At 36.9% G+C, this 17,443-nt stretch overlaps 1 protein-coding gene across 3 annotated transcripts in view; it reads left to right on the top strand.

Annotated features, from left to right (window-relative positions):
• Nucleotides 1–15,059, top strand: part of INPP4B (inositol polyphosphate-4-phosphatase type II B) — a 233,931-nt gene extending 218,872 nt beyond the window's left edge. For 2 of the 3 annotated variants that reach the window (XM_088526538.1, XM_088526535.1), the window contains one exon: nt 13,513–13,971. In XM_088526538.1, the coding sequence (XP_088382664.1) occupies nt 13,513–13,687 (175 nt within the window). In that variant the 3' untranslated portion in view covers nt 13,688–13,971. Of the gene's footprint in view, nt 1–13,512; nt 13,972–14,905 lie in introns of those variants that run through there. The other variant, XM_088526537.1, reaches the window with a different exon arrangement.
• The last annotated feature ends 2,384 nt before the right edge of the window (nt 15,060–17,443 follow it).

The raw sequence follows: 17,443 nt of genomic DNA, 5'->3' as shown, positions 1-17,443 counted from the left end.
TGTTTGTGTCTGGATCTTATAAGGTGCATCATTTGTCAGTACAACAGTGAATTTAAATACTACACCTTGAATAATTAAAGAAGGAAAAGGAAAGCACTGACACTATTTGCACTTCTTAAAAAAAAAAAAAAAAAAAAAAAAAAAACCTTTTATATGAGATGTTTCTATTGCTGTTTTCATTTAAAAAAATTAGACAATAGTTTTTCTGAACTTGACCTGCTGTGATTAGCAAATCCAACACATCACCAGTCATGTTAGCTTGAAATACTTTCATGTTCATTTTCAAGATTCTCCTAATTGTCTGAAGCTAATTAACTTCATCAGTTGCCTTTTTTATATACTGTACTTTAACTCTGTATCATTGCTTATTCAGAACTTCCTCAAACGACTCAGTCTTACTTGCAATGCACAATTAGATGCATTTAACTTGCCAGAATGAGTGATACTAGGTTCTTTCTATTATACCTCACTCCTATTAAGATTTCTCTGAGAAAGTGTGTAGGAAAAGTCCGCCATTAATATTTATTATCTGTTAAAGCTTTGTGAGCCACAACTCAATTACCCTGGCTTTGGCCATGTACAGCTAAAGCTCTTGTGGAAGGCAGCACTGCCACACATAAAATTCAGACAAGAAAGGAGCCCAGAATGAGAAGGGGATAGTAATAGTACACAGTATCTGGTTGAAATGGTCATGATTTCAATCTCTGCAATAATTTACCTGCCTCCAAAACTCTAATATTCTCAGACTAATGTAATATGGGCAAGGATAGCTAGTAACTTTGTCCCTGCAGTCCCAGCCATATATAAGCTGTGGAGAAGTATATAGCACAGGGAATACAGGAAAGAGTAAAGACCAGTCATCATTCTGGAAAGGTTGTTTTGTCAGAAGTAATTCTGTATTTCTTGAGAAGATGAGGCAGTCTCAGGCTATAGCTCTAGTTGGTTTATGTGGTCAACAAAGCTCCTATGGAGATGTTTAGGTCCAGTTTTGCTCTTGTTTTTAGGCTCCTTTAGTCCCTTCATCCAACTTGGTTTCTTCTTCAGGAAGAGTCCTTGCGCAGTCATCCTAACAATCATCCTAGCGTTCTCATCTAGAATCTTTGTTCCACTTTTTTCCATCTCCAAGCTTGCTGCATATATTTTTTCCTTTAGCCTGTAGCTCTGCTTCCTCTTCCCACCTGGTGCTCCTCTGTTCCTCTCTTTTGCAGATGTGATGTTTTTGAGAACTCCCTTAACAGCAGCACTGCCTAGTGTATTCATGGTGAGTTTTAGCAGTGGTTTTTTAAATGTCAGACTTGGAGTCTCACAGCCTAGGGAAACGAGAAACTGAAAAGGAAACTGCTGCTCCCTGTAGTGTCTGTTGTGGAATGAAATATTTTGAGTATAGGAGCCTGCCTCTGAGTTAGAATAGAGGAGGCACTTTCTGTTCCTGCCCTGCTCATTCGTCCTATAGGGTTTTTGGTATACAAACTTAAAGCTCAGCCTGCAGGCTTCTCCTTTTACAGTGTCTGTCCTCAACTTGGTTGCCTGTCTGCTAAAACTGGTGAGAACACACTGATCTGAGATTGTTATCCCTCACCCAGATTTAGCTGCACATGCCCAAAGATCGCAGGGGGATACATAGATGTGTAATTCTTCCCTCACATCAAGCACGAACAAGTGAGGTTTGTTTCTAAAAAGGCCTCGACTGACTGTTATTACCAGGTCAGTGAGCTAACCCTTGCCAAAAAAAAAAAAAAAAAAAAATCAGGCACAATTTCTCCTCAGGCAACACTCAGCATTGTCAGATAGGAGGAACTTATTTTGATCCCTTAAAAATGGACTAAGGAGCAGTCTGGCCACACATGCATTTATTTATAAGAAGGATCCTTTCATCTGACTTCTTGTCAGAACCCACACGTTTCATGAAAATGTATCATTCTTGTCAAAATAGTGTTTTGTTTCATATTTTTGAGCAAAAAATGCTCCAAAGTTTTGATTTTTTTTTTAATCAAATCTCTTTATAACGCATTCATGGCTCTTAACAGTCAAGGATCTGCAGATTGCAAAGCAACTAGCAACAAGGAGGTTTGCTGATGAAGTTCCAGCAACTTTCCTTGTGTTGGGAGAGAAGATGGGAGGGTCCACAGCAGGTCGTTGTGAGCCTTTATTAGTTGCACAGCCAGGAAATAGCAATCCACCCAATTAGATCTGTTTGTGTTAGTTCAGTTTAGCTGAACCACAACTGGCATGTTTATTTTCCTAGGTCTGTTTTGTGAAATAAAATAGTTACACTGAATGCCTTAGGAAAGCTTAAAAAAGGCTAACTGGGATCCTGTCAAAAACATTAGTTCGTTTTGAAATGATAAGAAAATAGCACCATAATTTGAAAAGACAAACAATTAACATAACATCTTGTTCCAAAGAACAGTTAACCATGTTAACTGATTCTGGAATTCTTGAATTCTGAAGAGTCTGTTTTGATAATATCGTTCATCACAATATAAAATATTTATTAAGGAGTTTCCTAAATGACTTTGACGTGTGCCCTGTAATCATGGTTTCAACTTTGCTGTTACCATCAGTATGTGCTCACACTATGTTCTCTTTACCTGGCTCATCTACAGCTGCTGGTTTTGGGCTAGATTCTGAGATCTCCTTTTTCTCTTGAATATACTCTAATGAGTTTGTTTCCTGAAAGAAATAAAAAATGGTCTAATACTTTATTAACTTGTGTCCTATTCTCCACTTTCTCATCCATGTGGCAAATCCTAACAGGCTGAGCTATGTATATGCTAAATGTCTTTGGTAGTCAAATACAGTAAAAGTAGGATGCCTTGGCCAAGAGCTAATATTTGAGTAGATATAGAAACACCGTTTCGTGTCAAACATTTGTGACACTATTTATACCTGACAGACAAAAAGCGAGATAAAAAAAAATGCACTTATTTTCTTACATTTCACCTGAGGAAAGTTGGTAAGATGCCAAGGCATCTTACGACTGGACAGAGCTTTAATTTATGCTTTTTAAACTGAAACCCTTTCTCGTCAGCTGGCTCACTCTCACAGAGCTGCAAAGTCATGTCCCTGTCCTGAGATGTGCAGAAGGGTTTCAGGTTCATTCCCTTACTGACTGTCGCTATTCTATACATCGCTTACTGTTTTCACCACTCCTTTTTTTGTTACTTTGGCTCATGCTAGTCCAGGGAGAGAAGGGTGCTGGCCTCTACCTCCTGGACACTGGTGTGTGCTCTACGCCAGTGCTGACAGATAGTCCTCCCTCAACAGAAAAATCTCATCTTGCGTTATTCCTGTGTTGCTGCCTGAGGGAGGCAGTTGCTCCCTGTGCCCTCTTTCTCTGTAAGATCTTTTTCTCTCTCTCTCTCTCTCTCTCTCTCTATACTGGCTTTCTTGGCAAATTGTTAGGCAGTTGCTTTAAATATAATTTGATGTTTCTGTTACACAAGCTAACACAGTTTGCAACATGAAGATGCTATTGGAATTCATCCCTGACAGTGAGCCAGTACGTGTAAGACTGCTGCTGTACTGTTTTTCCCCCCTTGTTGTGCAAAAGTAGTAGCCCAAGAGGTGCTGTCTACTAGAGAGAGATATTTCTGTAAGACTTTTTTTTTCCCCATTTCCCTTGTTCAGTCTCCCTTGTTTCATTGCATAGGGAAGCATCTTGAATATTCATTGCAGCTTGTTTTTTTTTGTTGTTTGTTTTTTTGTTTTGGTTTGGTTTTTTTGTTTTGTTTTTTCTTGTTTTGGGTTTTTTTTTTTTTTTTTTTTTTGCTATTTACGAAGGAAAAAAATATATTGCTTCATGAGGCCCTTACATAGATAGGGTTCATGCTTATGTTGCTCTATGGAAATAAAATTTTTTCATGAGCAAGGCTACTGCCTATCTGGCTATAATTTCTACCTCTGGTAGACTAAAACTTGGAAGGTTATTTTTTTCTGGTGAGAGAAAGGTGAAATCATTTTTTGTTAGTGCATTAATGAGGCAATATTCTGTCAAACAAACTTTGGCTTCCTAAGTATGGTGGTCTATATGATAGGACCACCTAATAACATACCCATGCATATTTCAAAGATAATGTGAAAACATGTTGCTTTAATATGTGACCTAATGAAGTGGATTTTCAGAAAGTTTACATAAAATCATTTCAACAAGGCATGTATAATGCAGCAATACAAAGAAAAGTTCTTTAAAAATTGTAATTTGACTAGTTTGCATACTCTGACTAGCAGTTAAAACTTCATTAAAGATTTGACCTTCAGTGTTTGTCAGTGTTTCTCTGTAGCTTTACTATCTTCAGGTGAAATACTTGTAGATGAAGATTCTAGTGAGGCAGAAGTGCTGGAAAATCTAGTCACTTTGTAAATATTGTAATGGGATACAGGTCTTGGTGTTTCTTGAGAGTATTAGCACTTTCCAGATCAGACCGTTTTCCTCACTTTCAAGTAGAAGATCTTCATGGGTAAGAAGATGCTAAACATACGTGCAGCACAGTGGTCCAGAAAGTCATCTTACTTAGGTGCTTTTTTTGAGATTATTTTGTGACAGAGGCATCTCAAATTGTTTTCTGTCCCCAAGGCAATCATTCTCCCTATTGTCACAGAAAATTTTCCTCTGTGCAGCACAATAGGATAACAAAACTAATTTCAGTCTCTATTTAATCTTAATTCCCAGATGAAAGTTGAAATGAGGCTGTAATAAACTTGAGCTTGTTTTTATTTTCTGCATTTTCTTACACAATGTGCTGAGATACAGTATGGGTGTTTTCCAGCTGTGGTGCTATTTTGGGTGGTCCCCTCTTAAGCAGATTAAAAACTGTAAGTTTCTGCTTTGCATGTTGTTTAACTGAATACAGGAAGATCACTGAGAGTTCAATTTTGTATTTTAAGCTGAATCAGACCTACAAAAATATGCATCCAAAAGAAAAAAAAATGATCTGTGTGGCTACCAAAATGTGGTAACTTTGAGAAATGAGTGAGTTCCAAGACTCTGATCCTATAAAACAGAGTGATCAAACCATTTAAAATCCACTTGACAAGCCAAACTTTCACAACTGTGTTTTACTATCCCAGTAGCACAGTCCAATCAGTACAGTGGTGATAACAGCCACTCTCTCCTCCAAAGGGAGTTGAAGTAACTGCCAACAAGTACTGGTTAAAAAGCTGCCATCAGGTAGGTTTTCCCAGAGCTGGTTTCTGTTGCCTCCTCCCAGCAGCTGTAGCAAAATGCAGAAGGGAATGCAGGTCTCTGAGGCTATGATCAATCCTTTCTAGCCAGTCTGTTCTCCACAAGCAGTCTATGCATTGGTTTTCTTTCCATGTATTTGGCTTTTCTAGGCACAGATGAGGTAATGAACCTTCCCAACTGTGGCCTTTGGTAATGTGGACTTTGCTGAGCTCCAGGGTAATATCCAGATTGGGTAATGAGCCCACATGGAGGTGGCAGAAGTCAAAGGACCTTTTTTTGGATAGGATTGGCACGTGCTATTATGGTGGGCTGTTTTATGCAAATACTACCAGTCTACTGCATTGCAAAATTGCTGCATTGCAAAATGCATTATGCATCCAATTTCCTTTGTAAATGAAGCAGTGTGTTACCTCAATAGCTACTTTTGAAGCTGTCTGCAACTTAGAGCAGACGCTAAAACTAACAGAACCCAATGAACCTCCTCTGAATAGTAATCCTTGAATAGAGAGGTGTCTTTAGTAGTTTTTTTACTAATGTAAAGTTTGTTAAATAAAATCCGTATTACAAAAAAGAGAAAGTCAAATGACCTTTTATGGCAAAAATAAAACTTTTTAAATTGCTATACAGTCCATTATGTATGGGCTGCCAAAAGAGGTAATAAAACATGTTTAGTCATGTTGCAAAGCTTAATATTCTGTGGCATGTTGTAACTGAGCCCAAACCAGACAATTGCTTGCTCATAAATCTCCTTTTCTTTAATTCTTTTCATAGAAAAAGATCAAGACTGTTTTTTAGAAACAGTCTTTAGTTGGGTGATCCTGAACACCCTGTTCAACAATATTTACAGGGCTGGAAAAGACATGAGGTGAGTGTGGTTCAGGCTGGTAGACTGCTGTAGCTCAACTCTCAGGTAGTAAGCCAAGAGGATCAATTAAAACATATTATTTTATATTTGATATAAGTATCTTATACAAATAATAATCTCTCATGTATATGTAATTGAGCGCAACACAACTTGTGAACTGCACTGTTATTTCAAGCTTTGAGCTGCTGAAGAAATCTGGGGAATTAATGATGCTTGAAAGGGTAAAGATGCTTTCTCATCGTGCATGTCACTGTATCTGTACCTTTTTTGGCTAAAGATTTTGCCTGCTCTGGCCTTGTAGTCCAGCCACTTTTAGTTTTATTTCCTACTATTGGTTTCTTGCCTCAGCAAATGAAGTCAGTACAGCCCATGTTATTGCCAAAGGTGGTCTTCCCTTCACAGACCCTTCCCTTCACAGGAAGGGTCTGAAGTATAAATTTATGATTAAAATCTTAATTTATTTTCTTGATGTAGAATGTGCTTTACATACCTCACAGGGTTTTCTATTAGAATTATTTGGGTGGTTTTGGTTTTGAATGCACGAGTGTTATTGAAGGAGGAGGAAACTACAGGTTAGATGAAAGCCCTCTAAGGGTTTACAGCTATCACTGCTGGATTGCTTCCAGCAGTCCTCACAGAACTGATATCTTCTGTGCCCTTTCTTAAGCACCATGTGAGGGAGGAAGTCTGTGCATGTAAGGACAGTAACAGATGAGCTGAGGGGACTGGCTGTGTTATGCCTTCAGCAGGTGATACAGTGGCAGCAGTGTGCCATGGGATGGAGATTATAAACCTCTGTATTCGGAGGACAGGATTAACCCCTGGAGAAATCTTATCCCAAGCTCAGGGAAAACACTCATAATCAAGCTGCTTCCACCATAGAACTTTAGGCATTTATCATTTGAATATCTAAGTTAAATGTTTATGCTCACCACATGCACATTAGAGGGTGGTAACTGTCTAATTTAGAAGCTCTGAATCCTGCTGTGGACATTCTGCAGATATCTGGGAAGCTGATGCTGATAAATTTGGTACCTAAAGACCTTTAATGCTTCAGGTTGGGGAATAGATAGTGTCAATCTTCAAAGGATCTGGAGCAGATCTTAGAAGCGTGAGGGTTTTTTTTTTTTTTCTTCTTCTTTTTTAAAGTTATCCTACTGAATGACTAATGGTAAAATAATGGTAAGATCACAGAATCATAAAGGTTGGAAAAGACCTTCAAGATTGCGTCCCACAGCAAAGAGATGGCAAAGTTTGGAGTGAGGGAGATTTTGCTGTCGTCAGCACACTAAACTGCAGTGTCCTAAACATAAACCATAGCACCAGAAGCGAATGGATTTCTCGTAGAGCTAGAGAAACTCTGAAGAGTAAGGACAACTAGTAAAAAGTCCATTACTAAATTGCAATTTAATCCCAGCTACTGAAGTATTCTGGCTTTTTCCTTATCTGTGATGAAGTGCCTAGTAGATGTTTTGCTATCTTGGGGTAGAAGTCCGATTTTGTTAACTTGCTTGTTTGTGTAGAGAGAATAGTAGTCATTAATCAGTGTACTTAAAGTGCCATTCTCTTAAAATGTTCTTTATGTATACTAGTTGCTAACTTGAACATTTGACAAGTCTTCCAGAGACACTTATTCTAGCCTAAGTAACTTTGGGAAACACTGCATTCTGCAAATACTTAGCCATTCTAGGTACATGTGTAGATAATGCATACATATGTGTGTAATAAATGTTATTGTCTGCTTTTTTTTTTTTTTACCTATGTGATTTGATGCATTTATTTCTGAAAGAGCACATTTGTAGCTAGTATTAGTAAGCAACGAAGTATTGTAGAAATATGCAGCTAATCATTTGAGTGTGTGAATGGGATTGGCAGCTTTCTAAAATATCACCTCTTTGGGGAAACAAATGTTTGGTAGATATTTTTTCATTGTCTTCAGGTTGTCTGTTACCTCTTTGGTTGGTTATTTTAAGCTCAATATAATTGTAGAGAACAACATTATTGGCCAATGTGAAAACAATTTATTTTCTCTGAAACTTGTGTTAGCTCTAATTACATTTTAGGATGGATTAGAATTTTTAAAAATATTTTTACAGCATTCTGCAGGTTTTTCATTACTGTGCAGTGCCAGGGAAAATGCCACTTACTATTTTCATGCATCAAAACAGTTTGTCTGCATTGATAAATGTTCACAATTGCTGGTCTGCACTCGCATACCTTTAGCTTCGAGTCGCCTATCTGCTATCTATAAACATACATGCAAAGAACAAAACTATACAAAAACAATTTAGGACAGTTCTGTTAGTTTTTTGCTTTAATTATGTTGTAAGAGACTGTAAATGATATTATTAACCGAGTTGTACAAAACAGTGCACAAGCTAACTCTAAGCCCTGTGTATATTAATGAGATAACAAGGGCAGCCTGTAGCTAGGCAGTGATCATTTTAAAAAATTACTTTAGCTATTTAATTCCAGCTTTGGTGTTTTATTGATTGCATTTAAGCTGTCAGTAGCAGCACATTAATAGCACATTATGGAATTTATTTTTAACTACCTCGGGCTTAAATCTTAATAAAATAAGACAAGCATGATTCCAACATCCTTTGCATCTGTTAGTTGGGCTCTGGTGAGATGCTACAAAGCTCTGGTTTAGCTTTTAGTGAAGGCTAATTGAGAGTAAAATGGTGAGAGGGGCTGAATCTTTTTATTTCTTCCTTTTTTCTAAAGGGTGGACTGCATAACTGCATACATATCTGTACATAGTTTGCTCCTGACAACATAATTGAAATAATAATAATCGGATAATTGAAACACTTTAAAAGCCTTGGTTTTTGTTGCGTTCTGACCAGTGTAGTCCATGTATGTTAAAAAAGGGAAATTGTTTAGTTTCTGGAAGTCTGCAAGTGCTGTGCGACAGCCACAGAAGTACAGTACTAACCAACATACAAAGAGAGCAGCTACCTGCTTAGGTTAGAGTTAGGTGGGTGTATTTTTTAATACATTGACTGTGAATGGGTACCAGAAAGGCCTGAGTGCTGACACATCTTGCAGGACCCCAAAGGGCTGTATCCTTCACAGTAAGGTTAATGTGAGATGTGTTACATGATAATTGAGGGTCATTAGCATTTGTTAAAAATTAAAAGGGAAGCAGAATTTCTCAAGGCCTGTCATTGTACTGAGCATTTGTGGAGATGAAGTGTTTCTAATGAGCAACCTGTGTGCTGTTTGGCTGGACTTTAGGTTTTTGACCTCCTGAACTCTATTGTTGTTTAACCACCTGGACTCCGGCCCAGTTATTCAAGCCAGATACATTAAGCATGGGAGTCTTACTGCCTTTTCTCAAGAGTGATTAGAGAATACTCACCCAGGTTAGGACATAATGTTCCTCAGCTATCACAGTGACCCAATACACAAACATTACTAGAGAAGCAAACCCACCAGGAATATGCATCTTAGACTTCATTGGTTACAGAGCTGTATTCCTGTTTGAAAACATATATATACACACACACACATATATATAGTAGTATAAAAGAGGAGATGGTGGAATTGCTTCCATTGTGATCAGTGTTATGTTTCAGAGACACTGAAAATATTTTGAAATTTTTATTTTTTCCCCCTTCTCCTCTGGAAAACAGGTGCCTACAAGATTGTTTTTAATTGGAATGTTTCTTTAACTGTTATCCTTCCAGCATACAAAAAAAACAAGTATGCATGACCAAAGAGAAAAACATGCTGTAGTCAGAGATAACTATACATGTCAGTAAAGGAAGATTTGTGCCCTTCTACTAGCTTTCTTGTTCGCTCATGGGGAAGTTCAAATAACTCTGCTAGTTTGCTGTTGCTTCAGGAGAAAATAATGATAAGATTATAGATAAGTAACTTTTTTCAAATATATGTTGAAAAGACATGGTTGTGTTTTGGTTGTCTTGAATGTTTTGGAATCTTCTTAACAACCCTCCTTCTTTTCCCCAATAGTATGTATACCCAGTAGGGTATATCCTGCTTATTTGTAAATGAAGACAGCTGCCAAAATTCAGTTGAAAACACTGCTTGGGTACTGTGCAGCAGTTCCACATGCATGTAGACATGCTTGGGGACATTCATGCATTTACATATCTCCACTCCTCAGAGTCTGAAGTTGCAGGAAGTGCCAGATTATTACTTTTTTCCCCTAAACTGACATTCCCATGGCATTGTAGTGATAGCCCTGGTGAAACTGTCACCTCTTGCTACTGATTCTCTGTTTTGCAGAATATAATCTGAGATACATCAGTGGATGTAAAACACAGATTTTTAAATGGCATTTGATGGTGCAATCCTGGTAAAATAGTAAAATGACTTTCCTCATCTGCCAGTGACTTCGGCTCATCATTAAGTGATACTGCCAGTGCAATGCACCCATCTGAATCTGTTCAGAGAGCCCTGCGTGTAGTTTGTAGAGCTGCATCTTTGACCTTTGGTAAACTGTGAGTTACTGTGAACCAGACCCTGTCCTTGACTTCAATGTAACAGTAGAGAAAACATCACATTATTATAAAGGGGAGATATTTGCACCTGCATTATGGTTTGTCTGTTCATTCCTTCCGCCTAGCAAATGTTTAGGGAAATAGAAGGTAAATACACTGCTTATTGAATATTGTCTGCAGTTTCCAGAAATTTTCAGAAGGTCGCTTATACCTCAAAATTGAAGGAACAAAATTATATGCATTTTCATCTGAGAGAACTGTGCTATTTTTAATTTAAGTGATGGGCTATGTTGGTATTAACTTTTTGAAATAACATTATGAAGGTAGCCAAAAGAGTCAATTGCAAATGTACTGGGAAACCTGCAGCGTTGCTCATGACACAATGTTCCTCAGTGTCTGTGAGGACAGGAGAAAGTGAAATGTACAAATGCAGTGATTAAACTGCTTGCTACAGGTGACGGGGAACTTTTTTCTTCTGGGATGGGCTCTAGAAGCTTTTACAGTCTTCTACACAGGAACAGAATAGAAACAGGTAAAACAGAAAACAGATTCATAATGCTTATTTTCCCCATATTGATGCTTTGTTCCTCAAAGTCTATACATACAATCAGATAGGAGAATACGTGTTTTCGCAGTCCTGTTGGGTATTGCTCTCAACCTTGTTAAGCAGTTAGTAATGAAGCTGGATCCTCTTGCTCCATTTTGGAGATGTCTCATTGAATCTTGTGTAGAATGATGTAACTAATGTGTGTGACAGAAGCCCCTGTGCATCGGCTGACGACAGTGGTTTTCCTGGGAAGAAGATAGGACTTTTTATGTCAAAAGACATTGATCATTCTTTTCAGTAATATCAAAGAACAAATATACTGTAGGCTTCACTAGTCAAAAAAAAGTAGCAGAACAATTGGCTTTTATCTGTATGCCTATCATCGCATCTACATAAATTGCACTGATACTAATGGGACTTGTAGAAACATAGATGATAAAAAATACCAGTCAATGAGATACGGAGCAAAACATGCATGGCAATACTACAGAAGCAGCAGAAGGGTTGTGTCCTGTAGGGGTAACATGCATGCGTATAGCTCAGCCTGCTTAGAATGAATTAATGGCATGTGAAACAGGTTACAGACTGCACAAAAGCTCTTCATAATGAAGTATGTAAGCTGTACTGTATGTATAATATAACAGATATAATATTGCATATGCAATAGCTGTGCAAACTTACTGAACTGTAAAAAAAATTGCAAGCTGCATATTTTGAAAAGTATTGGAAATATATGATGAAATCAATAGAAAAGGACTGAATCCTCACAACTGATCATAAATGACAACATTGTGAGCAGAAAAGCAAGAAGCTTCCAGGGAGACAAGGGTGTTAACCAGTGGTCTGATACAGAACAGTTATGTATTTCAGTGTAAGTCACAATGTTGACAAAATCAGCATGGCAGATAGTCGATGCTATTTCTTAATAGTTTCTGAGAGGATTTTGACTAAGATGTGTTTGAGTTCTGTGTTCATTGGAAAAGTGCAGACCAAGAGCAGCAAGCACACTGAAACCATTAATTAATTGTGGTGATTAATTGCCACTCAACTTACACTTACTAGAACTTTTCATTCTTGTTGCTGTATTGAAAATAGCATGGAGGGTCATCTTTATTTTTTATAGATTAAATGTTCAAAGCAAACAATTGATGAATTGAATTCGAAAGGCTTTTTTTTAAAGGGAAATTGTGCAAGGAATGGTTTTGATAAATTATTTTCATAGGATTCCACCTCTCTTGATATTCTAGTTCAAGAGACTCAATATTGCCTTTGAACATTCAAGACAGAAAGGCAGACAGTCTGTAAGATGAAGTGACTGCAGCTGTCTTCAACAGGGTGGTATTAGAGCTGTACTGTTCTCATTTTACCTAGGACTGCAATGTTAGCTTTACCATCTTGCACTCTCTTTATGGTCTTCCAGTATTTCCTTTCTTGACAGACTATATACTCAAGATGCATGTATCTGAAACAGCACTGTGTTCTGGTCTGGTATATCTGGATATTCTTAAATCCAGACAGGAACATGAAGTCACCTTTGAATCCCGGAGTGTTTGTGGATAACATAAAAATATAAAATTAAATAATTCCTGCCTGAAGGAACTCTATAAACAGGAATCCTAAGCAAATACAAATAAATACAGGGATGGAAAAGGTATAGCTGAAGTATGTGTTATCCTAGTTGCATGGAAGCTTTTAGGGCTATAGCAGAAAGGCATCTGAAGCTCTTGGGGCTGCTCTGGTACACCAGCTGCTCAGCTTAATGATGCAGTGGAACTTCTCTGTAAGCAGATTAGCTCCTGAGGCGACTGAGCAAGGTGCAAGGCAATTTTCTTTTGGTAATGTAGGTGCGAGCCTTTAAATAGAAAGAATTACTATTGACTTCAAAGCTGAGTCACCAGCACTAATAAAACTTGAAAGACATAATTTTTAGGTCAATTTGCCAACATTTTAAATTATTGTGAAAGAGTTGCAATTCTTTCCAAAAGAGCATGTGCTCTTTCTACTTCTGCCTATCTGTTTCTTAACAGATAGAGAAGCAGGACTGAAAAACTCGTGAACACCATGGAGACACTGTTTTGCCAGTTCCACATTGTGCCATATTTGTGATCCTTTTTTGTTTCCTTAACTATTTGTTTACTTTCTTATTTCATTTCTGGTCAGTGTGCGTGTTTGTTTCAGTGATAGCATAACTCATCTCATAACTTACGCTTTCTAATGTAAAGTTACGATACTTCTTCGAGGTACTTAGCAGGATTATAAAAGCATTAATCTTTGTGCTTCCCATGCAAATTGTAAAATAGATTAAATACAAAGGACTTAGGCTGAGTACTTCCATATATCAGAACGGCTGTATTTGCTTTCTCTTTGTTGTCAGACTACCTACGTGTTGGCTTTCTTTGCTGTTTAAATGCTGTTCTGTTTGTTCCTAACTTCCCCTGTTTAACAGCAGACAAACCAAGGGAGCACTGAATGAATCGGATGATCCCGAAACAGGCTGTCTAACTGATAACAAGCCAACTTCTCGTCACTTCTATCCTGTCGCCTTGCTGCTTGTCAGCTCACACTTGCTGGTTGTGTGGCTTATTTTAAGTCTTGCTTTGCTATTAGCCAAATATCAATAAACTGCACTTGTGTTCCTTTTCTACAAACAGCAACAAACTAACTTTAGAAAAAGGAATTATGCTGTAATATTTCTACATTTCCAGACCCCAGCGATTCACCTTTAAGATAGAAACGTCTGAAATGTACAATGCTTTCATTATTTTTCTGAACTCTAATACTATGCATTGAGTGATTTGATTTGCTCTTTCTGTTCCTGGTAAAGCTTTCCCACTGTAATTAGCTCAAAGAAAGCCCACTTAAAATGCTGTCACTGTATACAAGATGATGTGGAATCCTGAATGCTTGAACCCCTTTTTTCCCCAGAGTAGTAGTCTGATAAAATAAAAATGAATTTGCACAGTGCGAACTATCCCCCGGCCAAATATTACAGGGCGGTGGTTTGTGAGACTTACTTTGTGTTATTTTCACTGTTGTTATTATTAGCTGATGGGATTTTTTGTTTGTTCTACAAATAGGTTATTATTTTGCTACAACTAACCCATTTCTGTCAAGTAACTAAATGGAATAGAATAAGTTTTGTTTTGTAATTAAATTAACCTGTTTGTAATTGTTGCTTTAGTTGCTTTTGCTTTCAAGGCACTTTTATATTCTTTTTAATGAAGTCCTGTTTGTCTTGATGCACCACTTCGGCACTTGTGACTTTTGTACTGTATGTGAACAAGCATCTTTCCTTTATAAAAGCAGAGAGCTGGATTGGGCTATTTGAAAAGCCATTTCTCTTTTTTCATTGCAAAGCCGAACATATGGGAAATGAAACAGAGATGAAACTTTCCTTCACAAATCTATAGGGCCAGACTTAATAAAATGCCTTATTCCTACAAATCTCATTTTTAGGGCAACAGATACTCTCATATATATAGTAAAGTAATTTGAAAAATATGAGAAGATTTAAAAGGCAAATATATTTCTGGAATCAAAATGAAATGTCTGAATAATTTTTTTTTATTTTTTTTTTTTTTTACTAAACTTGAAAGCTTAAGGGCAAATATATTATGGGAAAAAAATTGTATCATCTATTTCCGAGGGCAATAACTGTATTGGGCCTGGCCTTGGATTTAATTTTGTAAGATGTATCATCACTTGTGGAAAACAAAAAATGTAGAGTTGAATCTTTGTTATTTTTACTTCAACTGTTCCTGAAACTCTGCAATGAACAAATAAAACATATTTATTTATTCTGTGTTTCATGAAGTTGTACTTTTTCCCCCTTTCACTAGAGAAGGATGCCGCATAGAGAATGTTCTGAAGAATGTCAAATGCAGAAAGTATGCATTCAACATGATACAGCTGATGGCTTTCCCAAAGTACTACAGACCTCCAGAAGGGACATATGGAAAAGCTGACACCTAAGCTTAACAAAAATGTGATCAGGAACATCTATGCTAATTAGTGAATATTAAAAAAAATGCTGTTTATGAGTAATTAATTGGCAATGTGTAACAGTCAAGATATTATCCTTATCAGATTTTATCATTTTAGAATAAGTGCAGATAGCCATTGTGAAATAAAACATCACAAAAAAGTAGTGGAGTGAGTGTTCTCGGAGTATCTTCAGCTTTTATGCACAAAGTTGAAACTCAGTGTGACGTGTTAGCTAGCTGGAAATACTTTGAGTAGTCTGATAGAAGATCAAAAAGGGAAATGTGGACTGCTACAGGAATTACCTTAGCACTTTAGACGGTAGCATTTGGACTCTGAAGCAAAACCTGAGATTTAAAGGTTCTCTTCCTGTTGTAAATAATGTTTTCAAGAAAAAACATAAAGTCTGGGTTTTGATTGCTGACCATCAAATCCTCCATAGAACTGTTTATGAAAGATGCTAATCTTAATCCCTGGGTTGAATATGTATTTGGTGATTTGCATCTTTAGGTAAACGTGGTATCTACATGATATATTTTCAATAACTGCAGCATGTAATTTCATACTGGTTCCTTGCAGTTCATTTGGATGTATCATTCTTGGTTTTCTGAACCATAGCCAAATAACACCCACTTCACTTGCACATAAATCACACTGAAATCAGGGAGATGAATTCGTCAGGTAGAGTGACATAAATTTGACCTCTCATGATGTTGTTTAGTGCAAACTCGGAAAACTAACTTTTTATTAGCAGTCAGTAAAATAGAGTTGCTATATACAGAATTTAACATATATGTTTAGGCTATAAGAATGTGTTTTTACAATATCTAAGCATTATTATTAGGGTAACCTGCTGTATTTGGACTAGTTAGCTACTGCAACTGATTTATGGAAAATTACATAGACATTCCAGGATAAAAGACAGCCATCAACTTCAAAAAATTATTTTAAATTAATTAACTGGCCTTTACCAGTTCATTTATTTTTCAGAATATTTTGGAATTTATCTTTCAGAGAGCGTTTGTTTTTTAACTCATATCCATTAATCTCCTTCTCTTGCCTCCCTTCCCCAAATTATATAATTAAAAAGTATTCATTTGACCTTTATGTAATAAATACTTTCATTCTGAGAAAAAATATACAGAAGCATGAGAATTTTACCCAAATGAAACTGCACTGGAAATCTAAGGATCTGTAGGAACACATATTTGCCAAGGATGAAAAGGTTAATAGCGCTTACAGAAGTCACAGAAATCTTGTTGCATGATGAATTAATTTTTTTTTTGTTTTTGATTCATTAAGATACTAAGTATGAATCTGCTATACCGATAAATATTTAAGAGCCTGATTCTGCAAATTATGATTGGGTGACTACGCAAGAATGATCTGGGATGCAAGTAGAATAAAAATCACCTTGCATATTTGCAAGATCAGGCTTCTGACCAACTAGTAAAATATCAGGAAGAGATCCTCATTCTAACATTCACTGACCTCAGTGAAGCCCAGAACTCACCTATCTGATACATGGACATAGTGAATTCAAAGTAAAATTTATTACTTGAATAATGTTTTGGTGCATTTATTGTTTGTTTGTTATATGCCTCCACTAGAATGTGCTTTAATGCCTGATTTTTTCCTCCTTTTAGAATGTATTACTTTGCAGTCGGTGTCAGAAGAGTCAGCGCTGTGTTGTAGATAAGAGGCAGATGAGAATATAATGCCTTGATTTTTCCTGTCATATACCAGTAGAAGCAGGTACTACTGAGTGGGGGGATGGGTGAATATGTTCATGGATTTGTGTTTGTATTTGGGTATTTAACTGTTAAGCATCTGACCTGTACAAAATGTTACTTGTGGGTTTCTAGAGCGTTGGTCTTCCCAAGAAAGAGATGTTCTATTCTGTTAATCTGATTGCTACCTTAATCCTTGCTATCCTGACATGTTTACTATGTTAAAAAAATTACATATTACAACTTAGAAATAGTGGTAAATTCCTTGTGCAATTCTGAAATAACCCCACAGGTGCATCATAGAGAATTATAGCCTTTCTACAGTAATTCTAAACAATTTGAAAAAGTTGTGGGATGGTATTCTCTGGTAAGTGCTTCACCTCAGACCCATAGGCATTCTGACCAGTTCAAAATATTCTACAGACTTATTAGGAAACCCTTCTTTCAAGGTATTTTCTCAGCATTTAAATCACACATGGGATCTATACTGCTGTTGAGACTATCATGTGACCTTTATATTTAACAAGTTTTCAATAGTGAAGCCACGTTAGTGCAAAAACATTCATTAATTCTTTTATTAACAGCCACTCCCTTGTGAAAATAAATCTGTTACTAATGAGAAAAATAGCACATCAGTGCGCTGCAGTGAGACTTCACTGGTTTGGG

The sequence above is a fragment of the Tinamus guttatus genome, unplaced genomic scaffold (assembly GCF_059628265.1).
Source record: "Tinamus guttatus ecotype Peru unplaced genomic scaffold, ASM5962826v1 Tinamus_guttatus_pri_ptg000247l, whole genome shotgun sequence".
Classification (NCBI taxonomy): domain Eukaryota; kingdom Metazoa; phylum Chordata; class Aves; order Tinamiformes; family Tinamidae; genus Tinamus; species Tinamus guttatus.
This window is presented reverse-complemented; position numbering and strand designations above follow the sequence as displayed.